Source organism: Tiliqua scincoides, chromosome 7 (genome assembly GCF_035046505.1).
Source record: "Tiliqua scincoides isolate rTilSci1 chromosome 7, rTilSci1.hap2, whole genome shotgun sequence".
In the NCBI taxonomy this organism is placed as follows: Eukaryota; Metazoa; Chordata; class Lepidosauria; order Squamata; family Scincidae; genus Tiliqua; species Tiliqua scincoides.
Window position 1 is genome coordinate 43,501,885 of NC_089827.1, and position 13,150 is coordinate 43,515,034.

The 13,150-nt window shown below is 46.1% G+C and overlaps 1 protein-coding gene across 1 annotated transcript in view; it reads left to right on the forward strand.

Moving 5' to 3' along the window:
• LOC136656851 (sodium- and chloride-dependent GABA transporter 1-like) overlaps positions 1 to 13,150 on the forward strand; it is a 43,230-nt gene that overhangs the window by 14,624 nt on the left and 15,456 nt on the right. The window contains exons 8-10 of the mRNA XM_066633227.1: positions 3,676 to 3,800; positions 4,213 to 4,325; positions 11,802 to 11,933. Coding sequence (XP_066489324.1) covers positions 3,676 to 3,800; positions 4,213 to 4,325; positions 11,802 to 11,933 — 370 coding nt within the window. The remainder of the gene's footprint in view (positions 1 to 3,675; positions 3,801 to 4,212; positions 4,326 to 11,801; positions 11,934 to 13,150) is intronic.

Below are 13,150 nucleotides of genomic sequence, written 5' to 3' on the forward strand. Positions count from 1 at the left end.
TAAGTATACAAGTAAAGGTGAAAATTTCAAATTTAGAGGCAGTTTGGAGGACAACTGGTGCCTGCTGAATCCCACAGAGGATTTTGGCATCTGAAGGCTTTCTCAGGATGAGGGAACATTTGTTACCTTGCCCCGGGACAAGCCTGCGGCAGCCTGCTAAGTCTACTTGGACGTCCTCCAGGTCTAGTGCAGGTCTGGTGCAGGTCTACATGGACCCAGCTGCACTAAATGGCTTGTTGCGTTTTGTGACAGCCATAAAGGACTTTACGCTGCCAAAATAAGTGTTCTGGCAGCACAAGGCCCAGTTAGGATTGGGTGGGTTGTTGGCCTTAGGAAATCAGGCTGCTTAAAATTCAAGATGTTAAAAGCATCGATCTCAAAAGCTATCTACCTTGTGGGGATAGTGTCCATATTTCCACTGGTTTCTAAGAGAACGTCTATGTCCAAAGTTGGATCTAAGGACAGCTTGTAAGTCAGCAAACTGCAGAAAGAGGAGCACAGGATTCTATCATGTCAGAACAGAGCTCAAATCAAACCCCAGCCAAATCATCACTCCAAGCAAAGGACAGATACCAATATTTTTCTACCAATAATACCAATATCAGTATTCACTTCTGGGGTGCACATATTGCACAACACAGGCAATCGAATGCTGTCTAAGAAACTGCCCACAAGAGAAAGTGCTTTTACATTTATCATCATAGTATTCTTGGCTGCTTTTCAAAGGCTTTCCAACAACTTTTAAATGGTAAGATTCTCTCTGTGTGGATTGCTCCCAAAACCTTTAGATTATTCTTGGCAAACTCTTTCTGTTGCAAGAAGACTCCTTCACGGGGTCACTTAGCATCTGATGTTCCTTCACAAATGGGTTTTGCTGCCCTTTGCTTATTCATAGAGAGGATGAAGCCCAGGAGAAGGTTGAAAAGGCATTAAACATTCACAAGGAAAACCTCTGAAACCTCTTCCTGTTCTTCATCCATTATCTAGAAACCTAGGCCTTGCATATAAACCTCAGGCTACATTTAAGCTTCTCCATCCAGTCATGGGAAAACCATTTGTGATGGCAGTCAGGTCACTGTGCAAACATTTGAATTGGAGAAACTTACCACACTCTTTTGTTCCCTTCCTTCATCCACATCTTGTTCCCACATTCATTCATCCTTCATTTGTCCACACACCATGGACCATCTTAAAGCACAAACTGGGTTTTTATAGATCCAGCTATCTGGTTATCCCTGTTCAGGCATACATCTCCTCTGAAGTGATGGTTCATTTGTCTCACTGCTTGAGGTTTTCATGAAATGGAAACCTCAGGTGGGTATTTACATCTCTCTCTCTCTCTCTCACACACACACACACACACACACACACACACACACACACACCATTAGCTAAATTGCTCTTGTCCCTTTCTATCCCTGGCAAAAAATAAAACTTAGGCCCCAATCCTATCCCATGGCAGCAACATCAATGCTCCTCATAAACACTGGGGCCACCAATGGGTCTTCTCAGACATACGCCACTTCTTTTGGTGATGTGTGTCTGATGAGAGAAAAGAGGCAGAGAGGTTTAAAATGGAGGGGGGGAAATTTGGTGTGTGCCATTGCCACCAGATCAATCTCCTCTTGCCTTCTCCCCATCTCTGGTTCGTTCTCCCTCCCTGCCTAGTTATGTCCCCAGTCCTCCCACTTTCTACCCCTTCCTTCCTCCCTCCTACCCCCACTGCTTGCTTACTGGGTCTGGTGGGCACAGCGGTATATGGTGGTGTGGCAGCATTTGCAACGTGGCCTCTGGCAGCAATTTTACAACAGTGGAAGAGTCTTCCACTGTCATAAACTTGTCCTTCCGATAGTCTGTTAATGGAAAAGAAAGACAAATCTTACACTACTGCAGAAAGATACTCAGGTTTGACCTTTGACGGGTACTCCAGAGTTGAAACTTAGCCACTGGAACACCTCCCTGTATGCAACTTTGCTTTCAGACCATGCCACATAGTTGTTGGCATCCTTCAGTCTCGAAAGACTATGGTGTCACGCTCTGAATGGTGGTTCTGGAACAGAGTGTCCTCTCCAGTGCACGAAGCCTGGGTAAAGTAGGTATGGAGGATAGGCTGTTACCCATGCAGCAAATCCCCCCTCTCCACGTCGCTGAAATGGTCCAATGGAAAGGCAGAGGCCAATGCGGTTGGTTCCAGCGGCGTCGCAGGAGTTGCCAGAACGTGACTGTGTTCAGCCATGAACTGCCTCAGGGACTCCGGCTCCGGATTTTGCCTCGAGGTTGACTCCTGAAGCCTTTTCCATAACTGGATGTAGCCACAAGGCAGTGGAGGTTTGGGATCAGAGTTTTCCTTCTCTTAGATGAGCTGCCTTCCCAGGCTGACGAGTCCCATCTACCCGGTGGCTGTTTAGTCGCCTCTTACGACAAGTACAGCCAAACTGAGGGCCTATTCTTATCCCCAGCCCCCAGGGGTAACATAGATGGTAACCATAATTCAGTGTTCATCCTGTTCCTTACTGGTAACACAGACCAACACACATTTTCCTTCCTTAAACGTTACACCAATTCCTGGGTATATTTGGGGTGCTGATTCCAAAAATGGCATCTGTTTTGCGCTATCACGTCTAGTTTTGGAGACACGGTTTAGCCTCTTTAGTGAATGGTTCAAGCTGCTTTCTCATGAGGAAGCCTACCCCATGGCTTCCTCATGAGGAAGCTGCTTGAACCATTCACTAATGAGGCTATACTATATCTCCAAAACTAGACATGATAGGGCAAAACGGATGCCATTTTTGGAATCAGCACCCCAAATTCATATCAAACCACCATAAAGTTTGGGAAAAACTTTCCCAACCCTCAGTTTTGTAGGCCTGTGTAATCTGTCATTTCCTGGATTAGGCTCCAATCCTATGCTCAGCTACCTGTGAGTAAATTCCACTGAACACAGTGGGGCTTCTGATTAGAGCTGCCTAGGCTTTCACTGCTAGTGTTTCCTTCGCTCACAACAGGAGAGGAAACTGAGCGCTTTCCACATGCGCTGCCTCCGACGCATCCTCGGCATCACCTGGCAGGACAAAGTTCCAAACAACACAGTCCTGGAACGTGCTGGAATCCCTAGCATGTATTCACTGCTGAAACAGAGACGCCTGCGTTGGCTTGGTCATGTCGTGAGAATGGATGATGGCCGGATCCCAAAGGATCTCCTCTATGGAGAACTCGTGCAAGGAAAGCGCCCTACAGGTAGACCACAGCTGCGATACAAGGACATCTGCAAGAGGGATCTGAAGGCCTTAGGGATGGACCTCAACAAGTGGGAAACCCTGGCCTCTGAGCGGCCCGCTTGGAGGCAGGCTGTGCAGCATGGCCTTTCCCAGTTTGAAGAGACACTTTGCCAACAGTCTGAGGCTAAGAGGCAAAGAAGGAAGGCCCATAGCCAGGGAGACAGACCAGGGACAGACTGCACTTGCTCCCGGTGTGGAAGGGATTGTCACTCCCGGATTGGCCTTTTCAGCCACACTAGACGCTGTTCCAGAACCACCTTTCAGAGCGCGATACCATAGTCTTTCGAGACTGAAGGTTGCCAATACAAATGTAAAGTGTGACACTCTTCTGGATGCCCAATGGGGCAGGAAAGGTGGGAGACTTTCTCCTTTGCTCCCTCTCATTTCTCTTTTCCAGAGATTCCATCATAGTCTGCGGCATAAATTCCAGCACAAGCATCTTTGCAGGATTTGTTATTTTTTCGATTGTTGGATTCATGGCTCACATCACCAAGAAGTCAATCTCTGAGTTGGCATCCTCAGGTAAGCAGACACTATCTGTGCAATGCCCAGCCATTGGGGTAACAGGGAAACTTTTTTTTTTTTAACCCATTAAAAATATTGTGTCATGATTGGTATTGGAGAAATATTGGTATTTTCCCATCATTATTACATAATATTTATATATTCTAACTGGGGGTGGTTAAAATAGACCAGGACCCACAATACCTAAAAGAGGTTTCATTTTCTACTTATGCTGCTGAATTATTTGAGTTAGAGTTGGGTTAAACAACTGGTGAAGTCTATTTAAAAATAGTCTACCATGACCTTTGTTTAAGAAATGGTCCCTATCTCCCCCCCCCCCCAACTTGTCACAAGTAACATGCTGTACCAAATGTAACAAGCCGGTTACAAAGTCACCACGCAACTGCTCCATGTCTTTTGATGGCTTCAGGTCCAGGATTGGCTTTCCTCGCTTATCCACAGGTCGTCACTCAGCTACCCATGTCCCCTCTCTGGTCGATCTTCTTCTTTTCGATGTTGATGATGCTTGGCCTTGATAGCCAGGTAAGGTATTTTGAAAGCAATCCATGAATGGGTGACAAGAAGAACCAAAAAACCTCTGCTTCCTTGCTAAGTAGTGCAATCCTATGCATGCTTACCTGAGAGCAGGCCCCATTGAATGCAATGATACTTCTGACTTTGTTTAGTATTGTATTGCTATTTTCTACCATCACAAGTTTTACTGCAGTAGGCTGTATTATGTTCCTTCCTTCCACCTATCAACCCCCTGTGCTGATTTTAGAGGGATCAGCAATATGAGCCCCCAAAATATGAGCCTAAGCCATGGTGTAGGCTTCCTCATGTGGAAGCTGCTTGAACCATTCACTAATGAGGCTATACTATATCTCCAAACTAGACGTGATAGGGCAAAACAGATGCCATTTTTTAAATCCGCACCCCAAATATACCCAGGAATTGGTGTAACGTTTAAGGAAGCAAAATGTGTGTTGGCCTGTGTTATTGATCTGTAAAGAAGAAACTGGCACTCATGAGAAATATAATGGCGCACACCACCACATTTCAGAGCCATGTGACATATGCCACTAAATCATGTGATACAGTTTTTCCAGGGCTGGGTCATTCGTACCACAGGTGCAAGGGGGAGGTGGATTTCACGCTTTTTAATGCTCTGTGTGAGCCAAAAAAAATCTTCTTTAACACCAAAAAGCAGCAAACAGGGAGGCTAAGCTAAAACCCTTCTCCCTTACTTAGGCATAGAGGGGTTCATTTTCATGGAGAGAGAAGGGACACAACAATGCCATCTACCACCTGTAGTTTGGGGTGGTACACCCCAAGAAAAAAAAAATGCATCAAATGCTTTAGCTGCATATGTAAATCAATACTGCTACAGCCATGACTAACTCAGTTGTTTTTAATATATTGCATCCCAGCTTTTTTAAGAAGAAAAAAAATGCACCTCTTTACACTACCATAATACTCCATTTATTTCCTTGCATTGGGTTTTTTTATACAGTAATTTATTATTCACAGGCAAAGTAACCATAGCTGAATTTGACCTGGTTCGTAAATTAGAGGCCTTTTAAGAGTGATGCAAGTGCTAACTGAACAGTTCTTGTGTTCATTATTCCTTTCTTAAGCCTCTGAATACCTTTTTTTTCAAGTGTTTAATTTTACACTATTTACTCAAGTGGTGCTTTGTTCCCCACGGTGGCTGGCGGATACTTTTAAAGTGACACCTCTCTCAAACACTTCTAAAATTAATTTTTAGTGTTCGTCTTTAAAAAACATGCACAGCAAAGTACTCCACGGGGCTGTGGTGCACAAGAGGGCTTTTCAGAGTGTCTTCTGAGAGCTGTCTCTGGTCACTCCATCAGCCACGTAGTATTGTATATGTCATGGGATGCCTTAACAGTGATGCCTTTTGGATGAAGAATTGGGGGCTCTTCTCCTGACAGAAGATGCTTCAGATCAAACAATGAGGCAAACCATCAACCACTGAAGAATTATTCACTCAACAAATGCAGATAATGAACACAAAAGCAAACTTAGTACTGTACAATGCTACATGGATTTCAGACTCAGTAAATGTTCTGGGGGCCCAATCCTATCCAATTTTCCAGCACCTGTGCAGCAGCAATGCAACCCCAAGGTAAGGGAACAAATGTTCCTTTACCTTAATGAGGCTTCTGGGGCTGCCTCCCCACCACAGGATGCAATGCATGCCCCATTGGCACGGCTGCACAGGAACTGGAAAACTGGATAGGATTAGGCCCTGAGAGTCTTGCCAGTGCGATACAAATGATTTAAATAAATAAAAAGGCAATCTGGCCCATGCATGTTCACAACCCGCTGACTGCAGCATTGACTACAGATTTACATGTGTGAATGAGCCATCAAATGTCAAACAAGAACTCTCATGGAGCTTCGCTGAGGGCTTTAGAAAATGATTAGATAAATTCCTGGAGAATCAATCTATCTGTAGCTGCCAGCCTTGATAACGGTATGAAATCTCTAGTTTTAGAGGCAGCATGCAACAGGAAGAAAGGGCTATCCTTTTCAATCTGGTTTCAGGCCGGGCTTTGGGACGGAAACCGCCTTGGTTGCCTTGGATGACCTATGCCGGGGAATGGACAGGGGGAGTGCGTCCCTGTTGGTCCTCCTGGACCTCTCAGCGGCTTTCGATACCATCGACCATGGTATCCTTCTGGGCTGATTGGCCGAGTTGGGAGTTGGAGGCACTGTTTTGCGGTGGTTCCGCTCCTACTTGGAGGATCGGTCCCAGATGGTGGTGCTGGGGAATGCCTCTTCGACACCATGGCCCTTGAGGTGCGGGGTGCCACAGGGTTCAAGTCTGTCCCCCGTGCTATTTAACATCTACATGAAACCGCTGGGAGAGGTCATCCGGGGGTTTGGAGTGGGGTGCCATCAATATGCTGATGATACCCAGCTCTATCGCTCCTTTCCTCCAGGCACCAGGGTGGCAGTTGAGGGCCTGGAGCGCTGTCTGGAGGCAGTCAGGATCTGGATGGGGGCTAACAAGCTGAAATTAAATCCGGATAAGACAGAGGCTCTCCTGGTTCAGAAATCCTCGATGCAGATGCTGGACTATTGGCTTGCGCTGAATGGGGTTGCACTCCCCCTGAAGGAGTAGGTCCACAGCTTGGGGGTCCACCTGGACTCGCAGCTGCTCCTGGATTCCCATAAGAACATAAGAACAGCCCCACTGGATCAGGCCATAGGCCCATCTAGTCCAGCTTCCTGTATCTCACAGCGGCCCACCAAATGCCCCAGGGAGCACACCAGATAACAAGAGACCTCATCCTGGTGCTCTCCCCTACATCTGGCATTCTGACTTAACCCATTTCTAAAATCAGGAGGTTGCGCATACACATCATGGCTTGTACCCCATAATGGATTTTTCCTCCAGAAACTCGTCCAATCCCCTTTTAAAGGCGTCTAGGCTAGACGCCAGCACCACATCCTGTGGCAAGGAGTTCCACAGACCGACCATGCGCTGAGTAAAGAAATATTTTCTTTTGTCTGTCCTAACCCGCCCAACACTCAATTTTAGTGGATGTCCCCTGGTTCTGGTATTATGTGAGAGTGTAAAGAGCATCTCCCTATCCACTCTGTCCATCCCCTGCATAATTTTGTATGTCTCAATCATGTCCCCCCTCAAGCGTCTCTTTTCTAGGCTGAAGAGGCCCAAACGCCGTAGCCTTTCCTCATAAGGAAGGTGCCCCAGCCCCGTAATCATCTTAGTCGCTCTCTTTTGCACCTTTTCCATTTTCACTATGTCTTTTTTGAGATGCGGCAACCAGAACTGGACACAATACTCCAGGTGTGGCCTTACCATAGATTTGTACAACGGCATTATAATACTAACCGTTTTGTTCTCAATACCCTTCCTAATGATCCCAAGCATAGAATTGGCCTTCTTCACTGCCGCCGCACATTGGGTCGACACTTTCATCGACCTGTCCACCACCACCCCAAGATCTCTCTCCTGATCTGTCACAGACAGCTCAGAACCCATCAGCCTATATCTAAAGTTTTGATTTTTTGCCCCAATGTGCATGACTTTACACTTACTAACATTGAAGCGCATCTGCCATTTTGCTGCCCATTCTGCCAGTCTGGAGAGATCCTTCTGGAGCTCCTCACAATCACTTCTGGTCTTTACCACTCGGAAAAGTTTGGTGTCGTCTGCAAACTTAGCCACTTCACTGCTCAACCCTGTCTCCAGGTCATTTATGAAGAGGTTGAAAAGCACCGGTCCCAGGACAGATCCTTGGGGCACACCGCTTTTCACCTCTCTCCATTGTGAAAATTGCCCATTGACACCCACTCTCTGCTTCCTGGTCTCCAACCAGTTCTCAATCCACGAGAGGACCTGTCCTCTAATTCCCTGACTGTGGAGTTTTTTCAGTAGCCTTTGGTGAGGGACCGTGTCAAACGCCTTCTGAAAGTTCAGATATATAATGTCCACGGGTTCTCCCGCATCCACATGCCTGTTGACTTTTTCAAAGAATTCTATAAGGTTTGTGAGGCAAGACTTACCCTTACAGAAGCCATGCTGACTCTCCCTCAGCAAGGCCTGTTCGTCTATGTGTTTTGAGATCCTATCTTTGATGAGGCATTCCACCATCTTACCCGGTATGGATGTTAGGCTGACCGGCCTATAGTTTCCCGGGTCCCCCCTCTTTCCCTTTTTAAAAATAGGCGTGACATTTGCTATCCTCCAATCTTCTGGCACTATGGCCGTTTTGAGGGACAAGTTGCATACCTTAGTCAAGAGATCTGCAACTTCATTCTTCAATTCCTTAATAACCCTTGGGTGTATGCCATCAGGGCCCGGTGACTTATTGATCTTTAATTTATCAATGAGGTCTGAAACATCTTCTCTTTTAACCTCTATCTGACTTAACTCCTCGGTTAGGAGGGGCCGTTCGGGCAGCGGTATCTGCCCGAGGTCTTCTGCCGTGAAGACAGATGCAAAGAACTCATTTAATTTCTCTGCCATCTCTAAGTCTCCTTTTATCTCCCCTTTCCCTCCCTCACCATCCAGATGGCCAACCGCTTCTCTGGCGGGTTTCCTGCTTCTAACATATTTGAAGAAGCTTTTATTATTCCCCTTAATGTTGCTGGCCATGCGTTCCTCATAGTCTCGCTTGGCCTCCCCTATCACCTTCTTACATTTCTTTTGCCACAGTTTATGTTCCTTTTTATTCTCTTCATTAGGGCAAGACTTCCATTTACGGAAGGAAGCTTCCTTGCCCTTCACAGCCTCTCTAACTTGGCTGGTTAGCCATGCGGGCACCCTCCTGGATTTAGTGGAACCCTTCTTTCTTTGCGGTATACACCTTCCCAGGTGGCAGCTGTGGCTAGGGGGGCCTTCGCTCAGCTTCGGCTGGTGCGCCAGCTGCGGCCGTACTTGGATCATGCAGACCTGGCCACAGTGATCCATGCCACGGTGACATCGAGGTTAGATTATTGCAATGCGCTCTCTGTGGGGCTGCCCTTGAAGACAGTTTGGAAACTGCAACTAGTGCAGAATGCGGTGGCCCATGTGGTTACTGGAGGTAGGCGGTTTGACTCTGTCAGTTCGCTTCTCCAGCGGCTACATTGGCTGCCCATTCGTTTCCGGGCCCAATTCAAGGTGCTGTTTTTGACCTTTAAAGCCCTATACTGCTCTGGGCCAGGGCATCTTAGAGATCGCCTACTCCCGTACAATCTGGCTCGTCCTCTTAGGTAATCAGAGAAGACCTTTTTACAAGTGCTGCCGCCTAGGGAGGTACGTGGGGCAGTGGCTAGAAATAGGACCTTCTCAGTAGTGGCACCAACGCTATGGAACTCCCTTCCCCTTGACTTAAGAATGGCTCCCTCTCTTGAGATTTTTCGGTGAGGCCTGAAGACCCTTCTGTTTAAACAAGCCTTCTGAGTTCTCAGCCTTTTTAACATCTTTTCAACATCTTTTAATCTTTTACAGGCCTGATTCTTTTATGACTTGCTGCTCTATGCTCTTTTTACCTCTTTACTACTTTTTATCTGACTACTGTTTTTATGATATGTGTTAATATGCTTTTATCTGTTTTTAAATTATGTTTTAATTATGTTTAACCTGTTGTAAGCCGCCTTTAGTCCCTTCAGGGAGAAAGGCGGGGTAAAAATAAAGTTATTAATTATTATTATTATTATTATTGCTGCTGCTGCTGCTGCTGCAGTGATTCCCAACCTGTGGGTTGTGACACCGCCCCGCCCCCCGGACAGCACAAACCATCAGTTTCCCATTTAAGGGGAAAGGCGAGTCAATGGCAACAGCAGCAGTGGCACTTCTGGATTTGTGCCACCACTGCTGTGCCAAAGAAATAAAAAGGGGATTTCAGGACTTATCCAGCAGTGGCAAGGAGCCCGAGTTTGGATTTACTGCTGCACACTGGTAAATCCCAAACCCCCTTTTTTTCTTAGCTGACATGGTGGCGGCACAAACCCAAAAGTGCCATCACATCCAACTCGTTGTCATCCCTCCCCACATGCCCTCAGTGGTTCTCTTACCTCTGGATCAAGGTTGGAAACTGCTGGGCTTATTAGCTTCAAGCTTTGCTTCTGGGAGGCATAATTTGGTGGGCCTTTGTGGAAAGCAGGATACTGGACTAGATGAACCTCCCAGCTTGATCTAGCACAATGTTTCTCAACATTTGTCCTCTGCTGTACCACTTCACATGGTTCACCTATCTGAAGTACCACCAGAAGTAACTGGCGATGACATCATTGCCAGTTACCTCTGGGTTGAGAGGTCAGATGCAACACTATCACCACCAGTAAGAGTCTCAGGGTGGATGGGAGGGCTTTTCTGAGCATAGAAAAGCATACTTTGGAACTCTGCCCTCCCAACCTAGCTCCTACTGCTGTTTATTGTGTTGCATTCTTGGTCTCGCTGCCAGGTGGCAGGGGTCCCTCGAGTACCACCAGACACCACCTCAAGTTTCACTGGTGGTACCCATACCACTGCTTGAGAAACACTGATTTAGCAGGATTCCTCTTAACACCTTGAATGCAATGTTTTTCAGTGGAGTCCATCCATAGCTGTGTGTTAACAATTATTGTAGTACAGGCTGAGTCTCATTATTCACGAGAGCTCTGTTCCCAGAACTCACATGGATGGCAAAAAATGCACTAAAGCAAATCAATTTAAAGAACAAAGTCACTTTGCTTCGGTGATTTAAAAACAGCCTTGCTGACCTTTTGAAATGCACACAGAGGCGATCAGTCTCTCTCCAGGTGCTTAGGCTTCACTAGGAGGCAGCAATCCCTCCCTTCACTAGGAGCCACAGTGAGGGGGAAAGAATGGAGGAGGTGATAATCACTGCCATTTAGCCTTCATTCACATGCTCAGGGGAAAGGGAGGGGTTTGCTTTGTTCCTGGTGAAAGAATGATTGATGGATTGTCAGCTGGCTGTCCTCTCTCACATTAATGAGGCTAATGTTAAAGGACTATTTTCCTTTAAGTTAAAGGGTACTTCCCATCACATTGAGACAGAAAAATCTGTGGATAATTAGGTTATACCTGGTAATCACTTGCATGACTCTCTACAACAGTAAAAAGCAGTTTTTTAAACTGTGATTTTAAAGGGATGCATTTTTCCCCTTCTCCAGGGATCAATATATTCCTTCTCATTTGTAGTGGCCATTCATGTTGTCAAATCCATGTATAAAAAATCCATCTATAACAAGGTTGGACCTGTAGTGGTTGTTTAATTATCCATGTTTTCCAATCCTAGCTTTCAGAGCAAGCACAAGCTAATGAGAAAGGAGAGAGGAAATTGCCATGTGCAAGAGTAAGAGGAAGCACACATTAGCCTGGGGTTCCCTGAAGGTTTTTTCTTCTATGACTGGTGTTCTGCCTGAACCAAGACATTGTATGGATGTGAAGACTGAAGCTAGGGAAACCTTATTCTAGGAAGGTGTGAGTAAAAGGAAGTATCATGCTGGTATATCCTTATTAATTTCTTCCTAAAGTTTTGCACGGTTGAAGGCTTTATCACAGCCCTGATGGATGAGTACCCACATTTGCTGAGAGCAAGGAAGAAAATCTTCATTGCTGTGGTGTGTTTAATCTCTTATCTCATTGGATTCTCCAACATTACCCAGGTAAACCTGAACTGTGTACTTTTATAAAAATAATAATAAAATAATAATGCTTAATAATAATTTCCTTCATGGTAGTTTTTGTGCTTATTCAGGTGCAGATGCAGTTATTCAATCTTCTTTATATTACTGATGTGCACCAGTGTACATTACATAAGAACAGCCCCACTGGATCAGGCCATTTAGTCCAGCTTCCTGTATCTCATAGTGGCCCACCAAATGCCTTAAGGAGCACACAAGACAACAAGAGACCTGCATCCTAGTGTCCACCCTCGCATCTGGCATTCTGAGGCATTGCACATTTCAGAATTTCATAGGCAAAAATAGGCAATGGGGAAGAATGACAGAGAGAAAAAAGAAAGGACAAGGGTAGCAAGGGATGAACTTAGGCAATGTAGTTACCTATAATCGGAAATTGGTTACAATTGGAAAGCAAGATTAAGGGGCTAAATCACAGAGTGTCTTTAAACACAGAGTGTCTTTTGGCACAATCCTATTTCTGGTTTGCACAGCAGAGCATGTGCTCCACCAGCATGTGCTGCCTCAAATGTGCCATAAAGCACATTGCAACAGCACACACGTTAGTAGTGCTGGCAGGAAGGCCAGAGTCTTCCCATTGGCACCAGCATGAGGATAGGTGCCCGCTGAACTAGGTATGTTTTGTGCTGTGCAGCATGGAGCAGGGGGAGGGCAGGGACGAGTCAGAACAGGGCGGAGGGGGTGGCGATGGGGGAGTGGGGTGGATGAATTGAGCCTGGGAGAAGAGTGGGATAAGCAGCACCAGTGCATGCCATATCCTGCCCCTCTTCCTGGGCCCTATTCAGCAACATGAATGAATGCAGACTTGTGCCGTTGGTTTCACTGGGACAGTCCTAGTTGACCCATAGTAACAGGGGCTTTTCGCAGGGCAGGGGACAAATGTCCCATTATCTCGAGGAGACTTTCTGTGTACTAGACTCCCCCCACAGAATACACCATAACCCATGCCAGTGCTGCTGCATCAGCTCAGGGAAATTTTTTAAAATCTCTGGTAAGCCACCTTGAGTGCCCTTACTGGGAGAAAGGCAGGGTATACATCAAATAAATAAATAAATAAAACCATTAGAGGGTGGAAATTCAAGAGAAGGTTTTTATATGAGGAGTCAAACTGATATCCACATATCATAATGCCCCAGTGGCAAGCCCAACAGTCAAGACAAATTCAAAACAGCAGCCACAAA